A 22,825-nucleotide genomic window follows, 5' to 3' on the forward strand; every position below is an offset into this window, starting at 1 on the left:
TATTCCCAAAGACAGAAGTCATTTTTAACTGTGTGGTATTGTGCGGAGTTGTGCTTTGCTAGAGAGCAGCCTAACACAGAAGTACACTTAGTTAATAGTTAAAAGGGTTACTGGAATATGTCGCTCTTAATTCTGGGGGAAAAAAAATTTCAAGAGAAGGCAATCTAAGCACAAGAGGAAATGATCGCCAGAGTGGCTGAAGTGAAATGTCAGGTGATACTTTGGAAATTGCAGCAGTGTGAGAAAAGAGAGTTTAACAGGCGTCTCATGTTCCCCACGCTCCCTTTTTGTCCAGGCTCTGCAATGTGCTTATTTGCTCCAGCCTCCCTGTGATCTGCCTGCACTTTAGCTTGAGTCCACTTTGCAGATTAGGCGAAACAGAACAATAAAGAGTGAACATCTATTATTAGGATTCACCGTCAGACTCAAATCTGACAAACATTGATCTGATATTGAATGACCACAAAATGTCAGCCTGCAAGAGCTGCCAGTAGCAGGGATTGGAACCTATGAGGCATTTGAAGGTCATTAATACTGTGTTGCCACTGGAAGTAGGTCATAAGATCAATCACAACAGACACCACTCTTATTTGTATGTCTGGTTTTTGATTAAGTCTGTGTTGTTTTAATGTGTCTAATGCCCGTAATTATGAGGGAGTCTTAATCCTCTACAGCCAAACAAATCAACATCTGTGTTGTTTCTTTCTGAGCTTTTCAAACTTAGTTGTTATTATAATTGGAGGTTTTTGTCCTGATTTGTTAACGCCTAAAGTCTGATTTTGCCATGTGACAGTCTGCCTTGTACTAGTAAGGCAGGGATATTTAATGGTGTTGATCGCTAAGCCAGCTACAACTGTGACTCTGCTTTGCTGTGAATGACATATGCAGAGATAGTGGTAGTGAATGTAGGAAAGAAAAAAGGTCGTTATGAATGTGAAGAGCTGTTTGTTGTTATGGGTTGTTACTGCTGTTTTTTTGTTTTTCTAGCAGGAATGCACAGCAACAGATGTCCTAACTTCCATGCTGTGTTGTGAGGAATACTCACAAAATACCATGTCCAGCTACATGCTGCTAATCTGACTGTGCTGAAGAAGCACCCCGGGGGCCTGGCTGTGTAATTGCCCCATGATGTTCAGATAAGTTGATATTTGGTCTGTCCAGCTGGTTGGTCATAAATGTCTCAGTCAGTCAATCAGATATTTTAGCCCAGATCCAGTTCAGAGTCCTTTAATACTGGATCTGCCATTGCAGACCCCAATCATACTGTCATTTTTGGATAAGTAAATATGGGACAGGCACAGCTGTAGGCTGCTAGTTTTTGTCCAGTTTACTTTTTACTGGCCACTTGCTGCAAAAACATTGATTCCAAAATGTTACGTTTATGAGACGAGATGTGTTATTTTTTTGAGGTTGTTAGGACAACAAGCGCACAGTAGGCCCATGATTGTACAGATTTGTCCCTCACAAGAGATTTGGTGGGAAAAGTAAGCGCTTTGGCCACACTTGATTGTCAGTGTATGACAAATGTGAAACAAAGTCCAATAATAAACTTTTAGTTTGAGTCTGAATCTTAAAACGGAAGTGCCCTTACTCCATAGTTTGATAAGTGCCTCAGCGCTCTTCCAGTTCCCCTGAGATATGAATGCTTTCCCCGACATATAGTGGGGGAATCTAGGCTAATACTGCTCCATATTGAATCTGTCTTTTTGCCCCCAGAGAGCAAATGCACTTTTAGCAGCCTTTATTATGCCAAGAGGTCCTTTGCCTTCCTTGGTCTTGCACTGTTTCTTTGCTATGAATTACTTTACAACTGCAAGTTGGCCTTTTTGTAGCTAGTTAAGTCCCTTTCTGAAGGAATCTCACTTTTTTCCCTACAGAAAACTCATCTGTTGCACAGTACAGAGGTGCTGACATTTTTAGGATGATATGGCTGCTACATGAAATAATGAAATACAGAGTATACTAGGCAACATATACTGTGTAGTTTATGGTCGCATTCATGCAAAGTATTATGGCAAATGCACATGTTGCTTGTATAGATATATATATATACATGATTGGGAATTTTGTTAAGCCTGTCTGTAAGATGCAAATCTTGTCTGCTGTATGTTTATACTTAATGCTAACACCCTGTAGACAATGGTCACACTTACCATTACTTGTATAGTGTGTTTTATAATACTTGCTTACTAACAATTTTTGTAGCTTCATTTTCTTACATTGCTATTTCCTTACACATAAGATATATATATATATATATATATATATATATATATATATTTGGAGTGTAATTTGTTAGATGCTTGATTGCTATTTAAAATGCACAGTATTTCCTATCCACATGATACATCTAGAGTTTAAGTTTTAGTTTAATAGATTTTTCTGTCACAACCTTTCTTGCCTTCTTGTATATCATAGTTCCTTATTCATTGTCTGTCTCCTCCCTAGCATTCTCATCTGACAAACACACAAAATTAAGGCTTGCAAATAACCTCTTGACCCTTTTGACTTCTGGCTCTAGGCTGTAGAGTAGCTGGTGTGTGTATTTATAGAGCAGGTTTAACATCATAGATCCTCTGCTCTTTTTACAGAGGCAGCGGCTGCCGGGGCTTTTTCACAGTAGCTTGCAACTCTGTAATCAATATTCACCTTTCAGTCATCGCTAGCTTAATATACAGAGCTGCTGTATGTGTAAGTGCTACTAACTTTACTCACGACCCTGTGTTTTTTTGTGTAAGCTTTGCAACTGAAAAGTCAACGTCAAAGGCAATACACTATGCAATTTGTGGGATTTGTGCTTTGTCTGAGTGACCATCTTTTACATGGAATATGTTCATGAATGTTTTATTAAATAATGAGCAATAACTGGGTGTTCAGATAAAGGGTTAATGATTCTTGTCTCTCCAGTGCTCATTTAACGTGTATATTTTGTGCAACATTCAACATTTAGTCAAAAAGTATAAGACAGTGACCATGTCACAGTCTGCGTTTGTTTTAAAGCTGTTTCTGTGTGGCCAGTCTTGCACAGGGACTGGCACTGTGCAGTGCTCACCCCATGTCAAATGTTGGTAATCTGTAGTTTCAGGGGATTAGCTGCCATGTCTGTGTTGAGTTACAGCGGGGTTGTTGTAGGTTTTTGACATACTTTTAACAGATTGTTTTATTACGAGAGGAGTGTTTCTTAGCAGCTTGATTACGTCATGGTTTTAACATCAGCCTGCTAAAGCCCTCTTTGGAGGGTCATGTACTCTGTGCGGGGCTGAGTCAGATTGGCTCTAATTTTTGACATCTGGCTGCTGATGTCTTTCCATTCTGGCATTTTATTGGCATTTTGTTAGCATTTTTTACTACAATTAAATCAGTTAAGTACTATTACTCTTGTAATGTCCCAGTTTTGTTGAAATAGAAAATTAAGGGTCAATATTCATGATATTTATGCAGTTGTTGTTGTTCTAATAGTAGAGTAATCATGTGCAGGGAAAAAGTGACACTGTGTTAGATTACACTAAAAGGAAACTTTTGACATTAGGGCATAGCTGTCTTTGCCAAGCTGCTCTATGAACTCAAGCACCGCATTAACCTTTAAGAAAGACCTCGGATTTCATAGCATGGAGGGTTTCCATGACATGGGACCACCATCTGACTTCAGCCTAAAAAAATACTCTTTTGGGTATTTAACAGACACTGTCAGCGCAAGACAGTGTTCTTCTCTTAAATGTCAGATCATTTCGTAATAAAAGTTATAGTCCCAAATTAGGATGTTTTTGTTGATGTGGCTCTGCTTAGAATTTAGCTTCTTTTAGTGATTGATCACATTCACTTGTCCTGAAAAATTTTCACAAATAGCCAGCTAGACAGCTAGACTGACCAGCACAGTGGGTTATGTTTATAGGCTAATCCATCAGCCTCTATGTCAATTAGGAATGTAAGAGATGGTGTCTGTTGTGTTCACTCACAAGGTAAGAGGAATAGCCACTGTATGTATTTGTTAATTTGATGTCACCATATGCATTCCTATCTTCACCACATGTAAATTGGCAGGCAGTGTGAAGTGTAGTGGAAAAAAAGAAAGCTCATCTACCCCATCAGGATTGACACATTACAGGCAATCACTAACCTTGGTTAGGTCCAAAGGTTTTCCTGTCCTGAGGTGTACAGATGTGACCAGGCTTTGGTAAACAGACATCTCTATTAGTGATGGAAACTTAATTTAATGATATTGATGTTAACATTTCATTTTACCATCTCCTGGGAGGGAGGGGGAGAGAGGTAGGGAGAGAGAGTGGGAATGAGAGGGGAAGTGAATGGAACAAACACCCGTATTCATTTGATACTTACATAACACGTAATAGAACAATGTCATACACCCTGTCCTCCGTCTGCTTGCCGACTATAACCAGACTCTGATAAGGCTACTTCATGCTTCAAATCTGCAACATTGAACAACCTGGTAATCACTAATTCAAAAACCTTGCTGCCAACAGCCACAGTTCACTTATGAAAAAGAAGTACCATTTACTGTTAATGTTTTGGTAAGTATTATTGGTGGGGCTCTGTGGACTGGAAGAGAAATGCAAATGGATTTATGTTTACCAAAAAAAACAAAAAAAAAAAAACAGAACATTTACAGACACAATACTAAATGCACAGTTTTACATGGAAAATATACTACATTAATCATCATTATTATCAGCCAAGTATTGATAAATGCTATCCCATTGTAACTGTTGCTGTGCACAGTTGGTTCCAGTTTTTAATTTTCAAAGCTGAAAAAATTCTCTCTAAGAGTCAATTGATCTCTGCATGAACACTCAAACTATCACTGTGTACGCAGCGGTGGCAGCTAACCTGAGAGGGTGGAGGGGATGATTTATGGCATAGTTATACAAGAGCCAACAACGGATGGGCAGTTCTGGACTTCCACAACTCTTGACGTCAGAGAGCATTTAAACGTTCTTCACTTCACAAAACTTTGCATGTAAAATGAGAACACAGAAAGCACAATATGACCCCTTTAAGTGCCTTCAGGCATGTTGCCAAACTATAATCTGCTGTTATTATTGTCATTTTGTGTTTCTGTGTCCCAGGGTAAAGATTATTCTGTGTTTATAGAGGGGGAATGACTATGTTTGTGGTCTGTAAATCTGTGACTCTGGATAAACTATCTCCATATGACTAAGGAAACCTCTAAATGTCAGTTTCCATTTTTCAGTCGGATTAGAGTTTCTGACACAGGAACTGATGAAGAAGCCTAATAATTAATTAACTGAAAATTGTTATACCTAAAACAGATGCTGACTTTTTATTTGGCCTCACAACTGGCTACCTTCACTATAGCTTCAATTTATATTAAGACAAGTGGGTATGCATGAGTGGAGAGAGAGGTGGATCTGGCTACTGACGATCATGCTTGACTTTTGCAGGCTTTTTTATATAAAATGATTTCACACTGATTTCTTTTTTTGTCAAATAGACATTAATTCTAGCATGAGACAGAACTCTGAACACTCAGAGAACACATTTATGTTGACTGGTTGACACAATTATTTGATATTACATATTTTTAAATATGCCAATTATTCCAAACATGTTATATTTTAAAAACAGTAACTGCTTGAGAGGTGAAAGTAAAGACAAAATTTGAATATTGTTGTGGAGCTTCAAACACCAAAGAGTGACAGATATGCATATGCATGGTACATGTCAGCTTATTGTTAGTCAATTAGATTTGCCCCTGTTGCTCTGCAATACTTTCCTCTCAACTTACTTCTAAACTTCAAATTATTATTCACTCCATTCCTGTTGTTTTCCTTATTTGAGCCAGAGACACAACTATAAATGAGTGGACAGGATCTGGCTGGACCCCAACTGTGAACCAGTCTTGGCTCACTGCTGTGACAGTTATTCTGATGTGGATGTTACTTTGTTTTATGTTTGGAGAGGAACCTGCAGAACAGGTTATACAGACTGGATGTGGTATTGTTTTATATATTTATATAGTTTTTAATTTGTAGGCTAATTGTTCCCCTGCTTTTATTTGGCCTGGTTGAAGCTATTTAAAATGAAAAGTGAGAGAGTTGAACATTAGCATTGTGGAGTGTTGTGTAAACTTGTCTAGGGCCATGCACTTAATGTAATCTCACAATGTCATTCCTACATGGCATGCACTTAATTTTTATTGCACAGTGAACTGGTACTGAGAACAGATACTTAAACATCTTGTCTGAGTGGGGAAATGTAGGGCAGCAAGAAGAAAGTGGGATAGTTGTGGAGTCCTATCCAAACCATTCTGGGTCATAATGTCTTCTTTCACTTGTAGTTCACACTCTCTGTACTTGCACACTGTTTATTTTATCATTATTGCGCCATATGTTTTTTATGATTGTGCCAATCTGTCTTGTGTAGGCGTAGGAGAAAGTAACTTAAATAAAAGCTCTTTTGTTGTTTTTACAAAATGCAAAATTACACCTTTTTCACTATTTTCCATGTCTTGCTGTTTTCCTCTAGTCTAGTTTGTTGTTGGATTTGACACCCATGTCATCTGCACAGCCTTTCCACTATATCTTGGTCCCTGAAGCAGCGTCAGCTTAGAGATTCACTCTCAGTTCACTTGTTATTTAGGTTAGATATACTCGAGTGTTATGGTCTCCTCCTTGCTTAGTGATAGGATTTAATCCTGCAGAATGCACTCCTTCTACCCAGCCCAGTTCACACTTATTGGCTTGCCAATACATGCTTAACTAGGGTTTTATGTGCAGAAATGCTGAGTTAGTTTTTTTGAACTTCTGAAATTATGGTTTGTTATTAGATTATGTTTTATGATTCTGGAGAAAATATAACCTTGTATTATAAAGATGCAGGTTCAATAGTCCTACAATTTGATACAACTGAGACATGAATGTGGCTTTGCTGCTGCTAGGAATTTTATTAATGTATTTGTTGTGTGTATGTTTTCTACTGTGTGAATTTTAGTTTTTGTTTTTGGATTTGTGCCTCGTCACACATTCCAGATGGCTGATAATGCATTGTTCTGTGCAGCAGGAAAATAAAGACCAAAATAGGGGTTTGAAATCAGTTTTAGCTCTAAACATTTCTGAAACCAAAGTAGGTTTGTTTTAAATGGACATGTATGGTATGGTCTGCAGGAAAGAGTTTGCTGTATTGTTCCTGACTTCACATCCTACTAGGGTGTGTATTTATTTAGTCTAACAGTAGAAATCCACCATGAATGTGACAGTGTGTGCCTCAGTGTTTGAGTATGGTTAAGTATAACTGCTGTTGTGTTTTTATTGGCTTAGTAAACACATACTGGAGAGTGCCCTGTTTCCTTCCATGAGGAAGCTTTGTCAGTGCTATCAGTAATTCAGCTATTTTCAACCATATTTTTAACCTTTTATTGGAATGGATTCACAGTAGACAGCTCAAGTATGCTTTTTGCCCCAAGCTTGCACTAGCTGGAGTCTAGCTGTAACTAGCTGACAGTGTTGTCTGTGCAGGTGGCAAACACACTGTGCATTTGACCCAGGGAGACATTAGTTGCTCCCTTAGGACTGGAACTGGATGAGGTGGGGCTCCACCCTCCTTAGCACAGTGGTGTGATCAGGAGGAGCATGGGAAGGAGAAGAGAGAGACTGTTTTTCTGTTTGCAATGTATGTGTTAAAGTGAAACCTTACTCTGACTTCTCTTTCCGCACAGGTGAGACGATCTGATCCCACAAAAGGCTCCTGAATGTGGCGTCTCTTGAGGCTGAGGTGAATGGTAAGCTGAGATCTCACCTGCTCAACTTGAGTTTAGTGTCTTACTAATACATATGTTTATTTAAATAGCTAGATATCTATTTAACTTCAGTCAATCAAATAGTTTGTATCTGCTACACACAAGTTGCATGTCAAGGTTAAGGTTTAATTTGTTTTCTCCCAGGCATCACTCTACTTTCATAATTTGACATCAAAACAAGCACATTTTTACTCAGTGGTGCCAGGAGGAAGAGCTCATTTTCTGAGCAGAGGAGAGAATTAGGGCATGTCTCTTAAGGTGTGAAACAGATGTACTTTGTGTTTATAACAGGTTTTAATGCTTATTAAGCTGGATCACAGTTAGTACAGTAATGGTTTACATGGCATATTTGAGGTGCTATGTGAGTATTTGTTTATCGGTATTGCAAAGGTGGCGAACTGAGTTGCATAGAAAGAAGAAACAGTATGACAGAACTGAGCTCAGCAGCCTACAGGGCGTGTCAGATTAATTTAGGTTGGAAGGGAGTAAATGTTTGGGGTTGCACAAGGACAACTGGCTACTGAATGATACTTCAGAGAGATATGGAAAGCCTTAAAACAGGGAGTTTGCCTGAAGTGCATGTTGATCTTTCATAGAGTGGCAGAAAAAGTGTAATAACTAGTTTCTTTTTCCAGCCTCCCTTACTTATTGCACTGTATATTTTGGCTCCTTCTGGAAGGATAAGTGTACCAGTGTCTTCAGGCATGTCCGTTAAGTTGTGTGAACGGAGCTGGAGACAGTCAGCTGTTCAAAACATCTGTCCATTTGGTGTAAAGATAGAAACTAGTTCTTGTTACCGTTCTAAACATAAAACAATGTGTTTATGGCACAAAGACGCACGAGATTTAACAGAAAGTTACACATTAACCAGGCAAAATATTTCATCCTGTGGTCAGAGGCTAACACTCAAGTGACTATTGTTTCATCTTATTTACTACAATGGTAAGATAATCATTGTAAATATGTGATAGTTTATAAATACCTACATTTACAATGGATTGTTTGAATGACTGGTTACATATTTTCCTTAATCTGCTCTGCATTCCATTTATAACACTTAGTATTGTTTACACACTGTCAATTCACTGGGAATGGAATTTAAGAAGTGTTTTTTTTTTCTTCAAAGCCAGTGTCTGAAATTACAAATAAGCTTACCAACTGGAAGAAACAGAAAACAGTCATATTCTTTTATGATAGATTGCTAGATACTAGCAAAGGTGGGATGTGGCATAGTATAATATTGTATGATATAAGGTGCAGTGAGAGGAGAAGGATAGGGTAGTGAGTCATACCCTAATTTACAAGGTGACGTGTTTTTTTTTTTTTACTGGAACCTGTTCATAAAATACTACTTACACACTCAACGCCTCTTTGTTAAAATGGATCTAAAGGAAAAGACCACATTGACTGTCGGAGAGATCAAATTAGGATGAGTTCTGATAATGGCATCTGGAATAGTTATTGTAGAACTCCCCTGACAGAAAGTAGAGAACCCATGTGTCTCTTTTAAACAACAAAACCAAATGTAATTTAATGAGATCAACACATTTCATTATATCTATTGTGTCTCTGATGTTTATGGAGTGACTTTAGAGATCTCTGTCTGTTTGAGTTGAGAATCTGTCTATTAGTAACATGTGAATACCAATCTGTCCGGCCTGTTCTTTCTAAAACTATAACCATACCACTAACACCGCTATAGAAATGTAGATATTAATTTTCAATCAAGGTTTCAGATTAGGTTTGATATGAAACTTCGGCATATAAAACTCACACAGTTTGTTAGTCTGATAGAACTGATCTATAAAGGTGAATTAAAGTGGTATTTTGTGAGGTGAACCACTACTATTTGATGAATATTTTCTGTCTACTCCAAACATGTTGCACTCTGGTTAGGATAAACCTATGCGGGAGCTGCTGCCAGCTTTTGTGAACGTGTCTGCCAGGGTGGTATTTGTGACAGAAATATGTTAGGTGGCAAAAAAGGAAAATGGGAGATAATTTAATAAACCTGCTTTGACTGTTTTTTACTTGGTTTTCACATCCAAGCTAGACATGCTATATATTGTTGTCAGAAATTTCATAATTTGGCATGTTGGCATGTGGAACTATAGAAGCTGTAAGAATCAAAACAATTTATGAAAACACAGCTTTTATATGTGTATTAAATTGTGCTTCAAAGAGAAAAAACAGCAGAAAATAACAAACTGGTCATTTTTTGAGTTTTTCTGTAATCCCTTGTTTTTAGGGATTCATAGGCACTATTACTATCCCTTCATACAGCAAAACCCTTCAACAAGTTGAATTTGTTTTGTGATATTTTATGCAGTTAATTGTTATATGGTTGCACTTTGTTGATAAAAATTAAATGCTGGGCTGTCAATGATCATATGTTCAGTTAGTAGAGCTATACAAGTAAGTCTAGCCTTAATACAGTACATTACTTTAATTTGGCTCGCAGGCTAGGTTGTGACTAGACTACCAAGTGCTTGGACAATGGGCAGATCTTACTCTTAGAAGGTTGACCCAATTAGTTCCCATGAAATGTTTAACAGAATATGAGCTAGTTCTACTGTGGCAAAGTCCATTCATGTTGGGTCCAGTAGTCTAATATAGAGTGGTCAGCCAATGTAGAATGGTCATCCAAGTTTTCAATCAGTTTCCAGTACATGTTAGAGGCTGGTAGTTTACAGAATAGATGTGAAGTTGGCTTCCTCTCTCACTGTTGCTCTCTCGGAGGAGGGTTGGAGGAGCCCTGTGCTGAGGTTGGTTCCACTAGAAGCACTATGGAGTGTTGTTTCTCATTGGTGCTTGGACAATGCATTGAAGTAATTAATTACCTAAATATGTTGGTTTGCACAGAATGTGTTGATGCATTACAGTGCTGATATTCACCCAAAATTATGGTAGTTCCCTCTCCCCAGGATGTCTTTGTTCCAAAAAGCCTGTCCAAAGTGTGGGATTCTTTAAACAGACATTTAACATTTGTACTTTGTAAAACTGCAATAACATAACATTATTACAGCAGCATAGATGCTATGCTCAAGAATCTTGCAAGAATACATCCTGTACAACAATACAAATGATGAGACAGCAACATCAGCATTTGTTACATGCTAATAATAAAGCTGCATAATACGGCGATGCCGTAATAATTTGTTGTAATTAGTTTATGTGCATATAGGTCTATAAAACTAAACAACATCAATTCCCATTAACATTGAGCTATATTATTCATGTATTGTATTTGGGAATCATTGCTGATGTGGACTTTCTAACGGCAAGTACTGCTGCATCTGTTTCTGTCAGCTTCAGTCCACTCACAGTGAGAGGATCCTTAATAGTGTTAAAGTGGTGCTGTGCAGTGGGTGTCCTTGATGTCCCAGGATAGGAGCACCATGAAAGTAAAAACAAGGAAGAATGGGCCATTGCAAGTTAGAGTCACTGCTGTGCACTCTAAAGCCTCTCAAAACAGAGATGTCAAACAAACAGCCACACTGATAGTGTGTTGCTGTCACTTGTAGATGATGTGATAGAGCCCACACACGTGGTAAATTACAAGTGATACAGTTACATTTGTAATTACAACTGAAACATGTGGCAAGGTTGGTGGTACTGCTGATGTACACGCAAGTCCGTTGTTGAGCACACACGCGCACACAAGATAGACGAGCACAAAGAGAAAGATTCAATTGTTACACAGAGTTTGCTTTGGATCCATACTTTGATGTAGCCATATCTCTGGCTCTGTTTTCAGATATTGGCTCATTTGTGCACCAATATTTTTACCCTCACCCTGAACTAGAATCTAAGCTCCTTTCCCACCCCCTTGTAAGGAATCCTAGGTTTTATTTAGGGCTATGTTTATCTTGCTCTTTCCCTTCTCCCCAACAGAACCCTCTGTTCTCAGAAACCAACTGTCTGTACCAAAGGAGGCTGTGTCTCCTTGAAGTTAAACCTGAGGCACAGAGAACAGTTTAGAGAGTCTTCTTCCCTCCATCCTCAGGTCACATCTGGGCAAAACTCAGATAACCAAGGTATCGGCAATATTTTCCTGGACTACATACAAACAGAAATACACCAGATAAGAAATCCCTAACCCTTGAAGAAAATTAAGACATGAACATGTAATTGCAACCGTCAGTACAACTGCTGACATGACTTCAGAGAACATGTTGAGTAGATCAGGGCGGAGGTTGGAGTTGTATAGGTTTAATGATGGTTTACTGTGGTTATGGACTCCCGCAGTACCCACAGGATAGAGTGTGTTTCCAAAGTGATCTAAGAATGATCAAATGGCTAGTCTGGCTGGAAGGCATTTTTCTCCATCTAAGTTCCCTAAAATATACCTATAGGCATGCAGGACTCAGAATAGAACAACTCAACCACATGTCCACCCACAGAGTATCACAAAATTAGACCATGTGTCTCCTTTTCTTCCAGCAGTAACATTAGTCCTAGTTCTGCTTACTGTGGGTCTTCTTAAACAAGGAAGTTACATTTTCTTTAGTTATAGGTTTTGGAGCTTGTAGAAAAATTTAGCATAGTAGGAGCAAGAGAATGTAAAGCAAATTATTTATGTATTATTAATTGAAGTATTGTTGTGGACAATTGTAGTAACACAGTTGTTGGAGCTGTGACAGTTTTGTGGATAGTAATAACAATTCTATTGCTTAAGTGTGTTATAGGTAGGTGCAGGGCTGGGCCATATCATATGTTTGTATATGTGTTGTAACATAGGCCTCTCACATAAACCTGCTAACAAAACAAACATGCTGAAAGGCTGACCCATAATATCCATTAAAGTGTTCACAAGAAGGGGATTCAGGTAAATGAAGGAAGTATTCAAATTTCTATTGACTTAATAGGCGTTTTGGGGTTTGTTTTTTTTTGTATTTGGCTTTACACTGTATGCTAATGTGACAACAAAAGTACATATTGTCATTTATATCCTTGCAAGATAAATATTGTGAAGTGTCATTTTACATTTAGTCATTTTGGAGACTAACCCTATCCAAAGCAACTTCTGGGAATCTTACAAGGTACCAGGCAGGGTCAGCATAAGCCTAAGGACACCTACTGGATGTAGCCCACAGCCGGGATTTGAAACCAGGTGTCCTGCATGTTACCACTACACTATCCAGCTGCCATTCAGATATCGTTTTAATTCTATATAGCCCACCCCTGGGTACATGTATGCATTTGCTGGGACTGACCCAGGGCCAGTGTTGTAAAAAATTTAACTGAATATTCAGGTGAATATGATACTGATTGTTTTTGTCAGTTTATTGACCTGAAATTTCTCGACAATGTCCAAGCTAGTTAGATTTTTTTTAAGTATGTGATGGTAAAAATAATAAAAAGGCATATCTGGTTTGTGTGTGTGCATCTCTTCCCTTGCATTGTTGAACATACTCTACTTGGCATCCTATTGGTGAATATCTAGGTCATATGGACATCCATTAGTTCAGTTGTCAAAGGAGACGGTTGGGGGAAGTAAATAGAGAATGGATGGAGTAATAGAAGGCTGGAGGGAGTATCTGGACTTAATCTGTGCCATCACATTAAAAACAGCTGGCTTGATGCTTGATTGTCAATATTACAAGTCTCTCACTCTCACACATGAGATGAGCACATACTTCAGATGCACTGCTGCTTCCACTGGAATTGTTTTTGAAAAGGGCTTTGAACTGTATATCAATGTTTTATCTAAAGGCGCCTCCCCAGAAAGCTTGTTCTGCTGACATGTTTTCTTGTTAGATCAGAGAAAAACATTAACACTATATACGTTAGAGCATGTCTGTATGTGCCCTTTTAGACACCTCCCTCTATTTTCCCTTCATCCTCCATAAAGTGAGTAGAATGATTACTAAAAACAATCATATCCCATGTGACAGCAAGTGCTTTCACCTTTACGGTAAGTGTAGGTCATACGTCTTTGTTGTTGTTTTTATCTGTCCTTCTTGACATATTCAAGGTTAATGTGTGACAGGAATGTATGTTATTGACTGACTTAGTTCTGCTACTTTACCGGTATAATTTCCACAAGATGCTCTTATCAGTGGGCAAATATTAGCTCTAGCACCTGTCTAGGATAACTGTAGGAGATAGCAAACTTTACGTGCTGTGTGTGAACTGTGGCACTGTATGCTGTGTTTTTAATAGAACGTAAGTCAAGGAGTAGAATAAATAGAGCGACAGAATGGTGGCTTAATTTCTCTTTGGATTTTCCTCCATATAATATAATTTACGTTTATCATTATAAATAAACACAGACAATATGATCTGAAATAAACCTTAGGTTTTCATTCACTGAGAAAATAAACAGAGCACCTTTTAGCCAGGTCACAAATGATACTTATCTGTATTTGTGATTGTGGTATTGGTCTCATTTATAAATCTAATGCTGCTTTCACACATGCACTGGAATCTTGAACTTCTCTAGACGTTACCCAGATGAGGTGCATGTGAGAATGCAAAGACGAGTCAGTCGTCCTAGACTTTAAACACCTTATCTTGCGAGCCCCTTAGTAGAAAGTCTGTATAATGTTTGTGTAATGTCTGTGTGAGCCTTTGTGTGAATACAGCAGTTGATTGTCTGCAGTATTCACAGCGAGCGAGTGGGCAGTGCAACACAAGAAACTATAAGAAATGTTTAGCATGCATACTGGTGATGAACTATCTTAGTTCTCTCCTTCAGAAAATCAGGGTTATATGCATAACACATACTTTCTAACAATGTAACTGGCCCTAATTTGATGTACTATATTGCATTCAATTGTAAAAAAAGACTATGATTTCCCCTGTGTACTTTTTGTGTCACATTATTCCTCCTGTATGCTCCACACAGCGACCACCCCAACCCCACAAAACCAAACAGACTATTTTACCTGGACTTTTCCTGCTGTTTGCTTCAAGTGTGAATGCTCATTTCTGCACAATGTCTAGACCTGATTTTCCGGAAATAATCTAGAGTGAATATGTGAAAAAAGCTTAAATGTCCTGAGAGTACTCAGTTGCCAAATGTTTCAATTTAGATGTACACACACAAACTGTGTTTCCTCTAATCACAAAATATATTACTTTACTGTATTCTATATCTGTAGTGTAGTATTTTGTAGTATGTATTGTAATGCAGTGGTTATAGTTTGAATCTATAAGGTAAAAACTTGAGATGTATATTGTAGCTTTATTCTGTTGATTAACAGTAATTGGAACATTGTGACGTGCACTCAGTGTAGATTAAGCATCAGAAGCAGACTGGCAGAGGTTCATGATGTTACTGGGAACTCCCCACAGACAGAAGGAACAATAATTGATTATTCAGTTTGCTGTAATGATGCTTTGGCTGTTTGTTTGACATTGAACACTTTTCCCCCAGCCAGTGTTTGCTGTGAGAGACAGAGTAATGTGCACACATTCCCACCAGTGCAAACAAACACACCTGCATATACAGAGGGAATCAATGTGATGCTCTGATTTTTCTCTCACACATCAATATTTTCCCACCACCTCTAATGTGGTATGTAACTCAGGCACTGCTGCTGGTGTGTTTGTGTTTAATGCACACTGAATGCGGCCTGCTCCACAACTCCTTCTAATATTGAATGATCGGTGAAGAACATTTTCTCTCTCTATTGGCACTACATCATGTACATGTGTAATCCTTCCTGTCTGTAGCAACAAGGCAGGCACACACACAATGATGTATGCACATCCACACACTGATTTTAATGCTATCATCATTCAGCAAGCACACGCACACACATACACACACACACTACTGGCATGTCCTGCAAACACGCTCAACTGCCTGGCCCTCACACATACGCATTAATCATGCATGGATGCCACACCCATGCTCAGTCTAGACTGTGCAGTGTGATCATTCACATCACATTCCCTCTGTTGAATCCCACCCTGCAGTTGTGAAAGGCAGCTGTGATTGGTTTGTCTTGTCTGCATGTCTGCCCACATCTTGACCTGCCTTAGCCACTGAACTGTGAGTGGTATTAATTCTATGTGTGTCTGCCCCATACAAATAGTTTATCATTATTCAGGCCATTGTGCATACTTCTGTGTAATGCTAAAGCTTAAAGCTCTTTTCCATTTTGCCTGCACCCCAGTCAGGGTGTAACACTGTACTACACATGTACGCATGCACTGCAGCAGTGAAATGCTATTTATAGACCTTCCTCATAATGACAACAAAGGCTCCTTTCGGGGAAGAATAAATTTACCTTTTCACTCTCATATCTTGGTCATTTATAGCTGAACCTCTTAAAGGACAAAGGAGCAGAGTGCAAGAGGAAGAAATGCAAAGAGAAGATTGAAAGATTAGAAAAAAGAAAGGATGTTGTGAGAATGAGTCAACAGAGTAGAAAACGGTGGGAGGAAGGGAGTGGTATGACAAGTATACGGATATGAGTGTGCACTTTTGTATTTTTAATATTTACATGTACATACAAGTATTGAAGAGGGAAGAAACAGTTTAACTGTCAAAGCTCATGCAGAAGTATACCGAGTTGTCCATTGTACTGTAGGTCACTGTCAAGCCACAGGTTTTACTGTTGTCATATAACAGTCTATACACTTTAATATACTACACTTGCCTCATGCACCACTGTAACTCCAGTTAAATTATGTGGGTAAGTTAAAAGATGAATCAGTCTGTGAAAATGTTCTATGAATGTATTTTATGCAACACCCTGTTCTTGGATGTTGTAATTGAGGACTTGTGGGCGAGACTGCTGTGTAGGCTGGGAGTCAGAGGGTCTTGTCTACTGTATGTGTTTGTGCACTGAGAGAAAATGAACAGGATTGTATTGATCTTAGCAGAGCACAGTGTGGCCTACCAGACAGACCTAGGTGATTACAACTATGCTTCATTAACCTCAGTCTTTTACCATCAGCTCTGATTGAACAATTCGCCACCTGTTTGAGCAATCAGAATGCTCTGTGACCTTTAGTAGTTGATAATAACATAGCATGAATTGCAACTTGGTTTTAAAGCTCAGTAGAGGATAAAGCAATGAAAAGAGACATGGTAAGTGCCACATCTCTGTGTCCGGGTATCAATGAAGAGAATGTGTATGGAGACTTTTGTACAGTATTTGTATGCCTTAGTGATTTCTCGTGTTGGTACTTGTATTTGTTATTCATGTGGCCTAAAAATATGAGTCATCCACTCACTGCTGTAAATTAACAGCTTAATGACAGTGTGACACTCTAGAGCCACAGTTTGATCCCATACACACGTGCAGTAACAATTTTTCTCATTTTGTGTGCTAATATGCATTTCATTATCCCAAGGTGATGACCTTCACTCCTTGTGGGTGAAGCGGTTTGTGTATTAAAGCCTCTTGGTGCGGGCAGACATGTAATGGTTATGATAGTGTGGGTCATCTCAGACAGTGTGTCTCTGTGTGCAGAGAAATGAAGTTGGTTGGAGCCTCGATCTGTTGTGTGCACTGGACTGCTTGTCACCGCCACACAGTGCCATTACGTGGACATGTTCACTCACAGTAGGTCTTTGTTAGTGTAGAAAGTGAAAGGGTGGGGGTCCAGACCGATAAATGTACACAGAAAGAAAGAGTGGAGATGGAGATGGAGTAACACAGGCAGAGACAATAAGTGAGGTCAGATTCAGGCAAAGAGGGAATGAATCACTTTGTGATAGTGTTTGTTAATGTTAATATTACATGAACAAATTTATCATACTGATATTTCAATGTAAGATTTTCTTCTAATCAGAATTTTCTTTCTTCCTTTGTGTCTTTTACTCCTCCTTTTCCACATCTTCCCTTGCTTTGCCTTCTCATTTTTTTCCAGTGCAGAGGACGAGCAGGTTGTCAGGATGAAGGAGGAGAATTTGTTTAATCGGAGATTTTCTCTGTGCCCCAATGCCACCTCCCCACCCCAAATTGATCCCCGCAAACTCACCCGGAACCTGTCTTATGGAGGAGACAATGACCTCTACAACCTCAGCCCAGGTAAAAGACCGACAAGGTCAAATGCTGACAAATGGAACATGACAAAGTGTGACATTTGAGTGACGTGTGCTAGTGAACTGACCTGGCATACTGTGCTGTACTGTACTGTACTTATTCCATACAAATCAACGAACCTCAGCTGCTGCTTATTAGCTGCTTTTGGGGGCTGCCATGCTTTAACTGTCTGTCAGCAGATTTATTCAGTGAGTTCATTTGTATGTGACTGTGTGTTGTGGGTTCCCACCAGGCACTGAGAAAGACAGGAACGGTCTCTCCATGCTGAGTAATGAACTTAGTCCTGCCCAATCACCAGGCAGCAAGGTAAGAACACAGTTTCTGATTGGGCAGCTCCTTAACAAGTCACTGCAGCTGACTCATTGGGTGAGCTCACAGCCCTTGCCTCTTTACATTCTGTCGTTCCTTTTCCTCTGATTGATAATGGTATTAATAACCTGAAACATACAGTATACAAGAGGGTAGTGAGAGTAGTATCAAGGCATTTAGAAATGTAAAAACTACTATTGTTAAATAGAAACCAGATGTGTTGCTGTTCTCCTCAACAAACCATTATTACATTCAACAAAGTAAAGTGATGTACAACCTGTGTGACTCTAGATGTCAGGGCCATGGTGGGAACTGTGTCTTTAGCACCACAAGCCATTTATTTGGCAGACCTATACCGTGCATTTGCTACAGATATTGTATTATTGTATCAGTATCTGTCTCCATTTAGTAATTCTGATTAGGAGTGGTCAATAAATGTTGACAGTGGCAACTGGTTAATCTCATCTTGTCTTGTCGCCTCTCCCTTTGTTGCTTTGCCTTGTCTAGTAATATTGCTCAGTAATTAGTGATATTTCACAGAGCAGCTTCATCTGTGGCCTTTTGCCAGTTCTTCTATCCGGAAAGCACTCATGGGACAATTGGAGACTGATCATAGCCTTAACCTTGCATGACCCCCTTCAGCTGGGTTGTAGTTCTGTACTACACTTAGAGAATTGTTTCTTTTGGCGCAAATAAATAAGCCTAACTGCATGTGTGGGCTCACCAACTAATATTGTGAGTCATGGATGTAGTGCAACAGAAGTGGTTATGCAATTACATATTACAGCAAAATAACAGGATAACTTCCAACTTTTATCCTAATCTCTACTTGGAGATGAGTGAAAACCATCAAACAGCCAGTTCCCTTTACTGTCTGACCACAGTGAGTTAGTGGTCTGAACAGAACAGGCTGCCTGCTCAGTTGCCCTGCTGATTTATAGGGCCACCTACCTGCTTCAGAAAAACTTGCGGCGTAATAGATCTTCTACACAATGTGGCAAAGAGACCAGTTATTCATAAGTATAACTGAGTGTAGTTATTGCTTCAGAACATTTACTGAGATATTCTAAAATATTATTACAAAGGTGTCTTTAACATACCACTGTGATTATTAGTCAGTGGTTACTTAAGTTTAAATCCTCTTCATCTTCACTGGTCATCTCCCCCCCCCCTCCAGTCTGAGTCCAAGATGTTTAATGGTGTTGAGAAGGACTGCCCCTCCCCCACAGAGAAGCTAGCCCGAAAGGAGTCTCTTAAGGTACGCATCATTTCCTACTTGAGAACACTGTGATAATTGTTGAGCATTGCCATGCAAAAATAATAATAATAGGAATAAGAATATTTATCATATTATTACACATTTTAGACATATTACTTATAAGTGTCAGCCTCAGCTTAGTGGGTCAAATTGATTTTCTCACAATTTAAATGTGTACCCTTATGTGTGTTTTGAATGAACGGTGAATCATTTATGGTTACTAAAAGCAATGTGCTTGACTCTGCTTCCACCTAGTGTTGGCAATTTCAGATCACTCCTCTGACCTGTGTGTGTGGGTGTGTGTGCGCATGCGTGTTTCTGGTTTCACAGGTCCAAAAGCAGAATTACAGGCAGGAGAAGAAACGGGCAACTAGAGAACTGTTCAGTGCATTAAAGGACCCAAGTGTTGTCATCATGTCCAACTGGCTAAAGGTGCAGGAATGCTGTCTCAACAGAATTGCACAGAGCTGTTACACTGACAGCCAGCATAATTAATGTCTATGCTGTCTCACTGGCAAAATAAAATTCAGGCTTCTGATCATCTGCTATTTACACCTTTTGGTATTTATCATCCCATCTGTAATTTGCACTTCATCTGTTACAAATGGTGAAACAATCCTACAGCTTGGAATGTGCTTATTTTCGAATTCAGTTTACAAAACATATATTCATTTTGCTTTTTATTCTGCTGTACACATTGATCTTTTTGTTTTAGATCCGTGGCTCTTTGAAGAGTTGGACCAAGCTGTGGTGTGCCCTGAAGCCTGGAGTTCTTTTAATCTATAAGACTCCCAAAACAGACCACTGGGTGGGCACCATCCTCCTTAGTGCATGCAAGCTGATTGAGAGACCCTCCAAGAAGGACGGCTTCTGCTTCAAGCTCTATCACCCACTGGACAAATCCATCTGGGCTGTGAAGGTCAGACAACATTTATTAAATTTTTTTTAATGTTAGTATCAGTTGAGTATCAATCAGTAAGACTTAAACCCCCTGTGTGTGCTAAGTGTTGCCTCCTTGTGGTAGTATCAAAAATAACACTGATTTAATGCACATTATAGGTACAAGAAAGTAATAGCCATGAAATTATCTAACTAGCATTCAAGTGTGAATTTCATATCTAGCAACGCTGAATAAAACTTTGGCATCTACTTGCAATAAAAGCAGACACAAAAGCAATTTTATTAGTCATTACATTTTTTTTTAGTACAACAGTTTTTTTTTTTTTTTTTTTTCATTTTTAAGTGATAATTAGCCTGTTCCGTGCTTCATTATTCAGATGGTCCTTGAGAGAATAATATCTTACTGTTGGTACAACATGAATAAAACGCTGTGAAGCCTGAGTCACTGTTTAATCCATATGGTCAGGGTCCCAAAGGAGAGAACGTTGGCTCCATCACGCAGCCTCTACCCAGCAACTACCTGATCTTCAGAGCTTCCTCAGAGTCTGATGGTGAGGCTAATGTGTGGTTGTTTTGGCTACAGGGGTCTTCTGTGCTCAATGGAACAATTTTTGTGAGCAAAATTGAAAGCATTTCTTCTAGTCTCTAAAACGTGTCGGCCTTTCCAGGCCGGTGCTGGATGGATGCCCTGGAACTAGCTCTCAGCTGCTCTAGTCTCTATAAGCTGACAGCCAAAGGAGGAAGAGAAGGAGATATCAGCATGTCTTCAGAGTCCTCCCATATACTCCACCTGCTGCAGTGTACTGCGCTCACTGACACAGATCTGCTACAGTGAGTAATACACACTTGAAACCTCTCTTCAATTTGTCTCCATCTTACATTTAGTAGTAGTATTTAGAGGAATGATCTATGTTTTCTGTTTTTGCTCTCCAAATTGCTTTGCTTGCCAATTCAATCACAAGACTGTTGGCATTGGTACCAAACACATTTATGCTGTCTTATTTATGCAGAATTTCCACATGGTAGGTCTTGAACTGCAGTCTCAGTGCTTTCTGGTCGCCTTTTTGGAATAACAACTGAAGAAACATAGACACTCAAAGCTAATTCCTTGTTAAATGCAAAGCAGTTTTGTTTAATACAACAGACGATGCTAGTTGTTTTTAGAACTGTACTCTAGAGAAGAAATCCCTGTGTGCTGTTTAATAAAAAGTTATACACAGTGATCACTGAAGATGCATGCTCATATTTATAAATACCAAAGTAAGTATATACATGAATTGTTCAGTGTCTGGTTTGCTCAGGATTGTAACAAGAAACTATACCGACCTCTAATCAGATACAAGTAGACTTAAGTAATGTAAGCAGTAAAGAGTGTTGAAACCTAATCCTCCATATCATGACAATGACTTAAAAAGTGGCAATTTTGACTGGAGAAGTGAATCCTCAGCAATATTATCCAAGTCCACTGTAAGCAAAACAGTAAATCTCCAGTAGATGGAGGATAGTGAAATACTGTGGCTGCAGTAAACTCTGAACATGAAATGTGATGAGGAGAATTATTGGGGGAAAACATTAAGTGGGTGTTTGTACACTTCAGTACACTCAACTGTGCTAAATCATTGATTATTAATAAAATTATCAGTCTCACCAAGTTTCAAGTACAGTCTGTGCTGCATAAATATATATATATATATATATATATATGGCATTAGTCCCTGTTTTTCATATTTGGTAATTGTACTACATGTCATAGGTTTATAATGATACATGTTTATGTACAGTAGTTCAGTGTTTGAGTCTTCATACTTCTGTTAATGGATCATAGTCATATTCACATTTCTGCTTGAATGTCTGCATTGCTTTTTGTATACCGTTTACATCCTACATTCAACATCCCCTTCCTCCCCAACCCCCTTCTTCTCCTATTACTTCCTCCATGGCTGAGCCCTCCCTACAGACATCCATCCCAGCTCACCCTCCTCTCCTGCTCCTTTCCTAGCCAATCATAGCAGCCCGTATTATCACATGACAGACAGAGGAGCAGGAAGATGGAGTAGAATCTGAACCATACACCACCCAGAAAGAGACGGCAGCAACACAGCCATTGCACGGATGCACACAAACACACACTTACACACACACACACACACACACACACACACATACACACAAGCTCATAAATGGAAATATGCACACTCACATTCAGGAAGCAGGTGTGCGGCAATCAAGGAAGCAACACTACACCTTTTAGTCACTACATTTTAAAACATCTACACACGCGAGCAGCGAGGAGATAAGGACAGACGTCTGTCTCTGTCTTTGGATTCACTGCTAGGATCATTTGTGGTGTTTTGATTCCTGAGGAAGGCTTTCTCTGTTTGCTGTATATGTGTCAGGTAAGAGAACTGCCGCAGTTCCAGGGCGTGTTTAGGTTAATTTATAACATTACTGGCTGGTTAGTGTGTCACTGAGTTTGCAGGAATGTGACTGTTCAGGTCTCTCCAGCCCTCGGGCATTATGAAAATTGAACTCTCTTTCATTGTTGTTTAGGGAAAATAGGCTGTGTCCTTGTTT

General features: G+C 39.1%; 1 protein-coding gene across 5 annotated transcripts in view; it reads left to right on the forward strand.

The window, feature by feature from the left end:
- osbpl5 (oxysterol binding protein-like 5) overlaps window positions 1-22,825 on the forward strand; it is a 31,482-nt gene that overhangs the window by 1,414 nt on the left and 7,243 nt on the right. The window contains exons 1-9 of one of the 5 annotated variants that reach the window (XM_026364728.1): window positions 2,673-2,691; window positions 7,697-7,759; window positions 17,614-17,769; window positions 18,017-18,090; window positions 19,271-19,351; window positions 19,682-19,783; window positions 20,067-20,270; window positions 20,718-20,802; window positions 20,920-21,082. In XM_026364728.1, the coding sequence (XP_026220513.1) occupies window positions 17,634-17,769; window positions 18,017-18,090; window positions 19,271-19,351; window positions 19,682-19,783; window positions 20,067-20,270; window positions 20,718-20,802; window positions 20,920-21,082 (845 nt within the window). In that variant the 5' untranslated portion in view covers window positions 2,673-2,691; window positions 7,697-7,759; window positions 17,614-17,633. Of the gene's footprint in view, window positions 1-2,672; window positions 2,692-7,694; window positions 7,760-17,273; window positions 17,302-17,608; window positions 17,770-18,016; window positions 18,091-19,270; window positions 19,352-19,681; window positions 19,784-20,066; window positions 20,271-20,717; window positions 20,803-20,919; window positions 21,083-22,825 lie in introns of those variants that run through there. The other 4 variants (XM_026364724.1, XM_026364725.1, XM_026364726.1 and 1 more) reach the window with 4 other exon arrangements.

The sequence above is a fragment of the Anabas testudineus genome, chromosome 6 (genome assembly GCF_900324465.2).
Source record: "Anabas testudineus chromosome 6, fAnaTes1.2, whole genome shotgun sequence".
Lineage (NCBI taxonomy): Eukaryota > Metazoa > Chordata > Actinopteri > Anabantiformes > Anabantidae > Anabas > Anabas testudineus.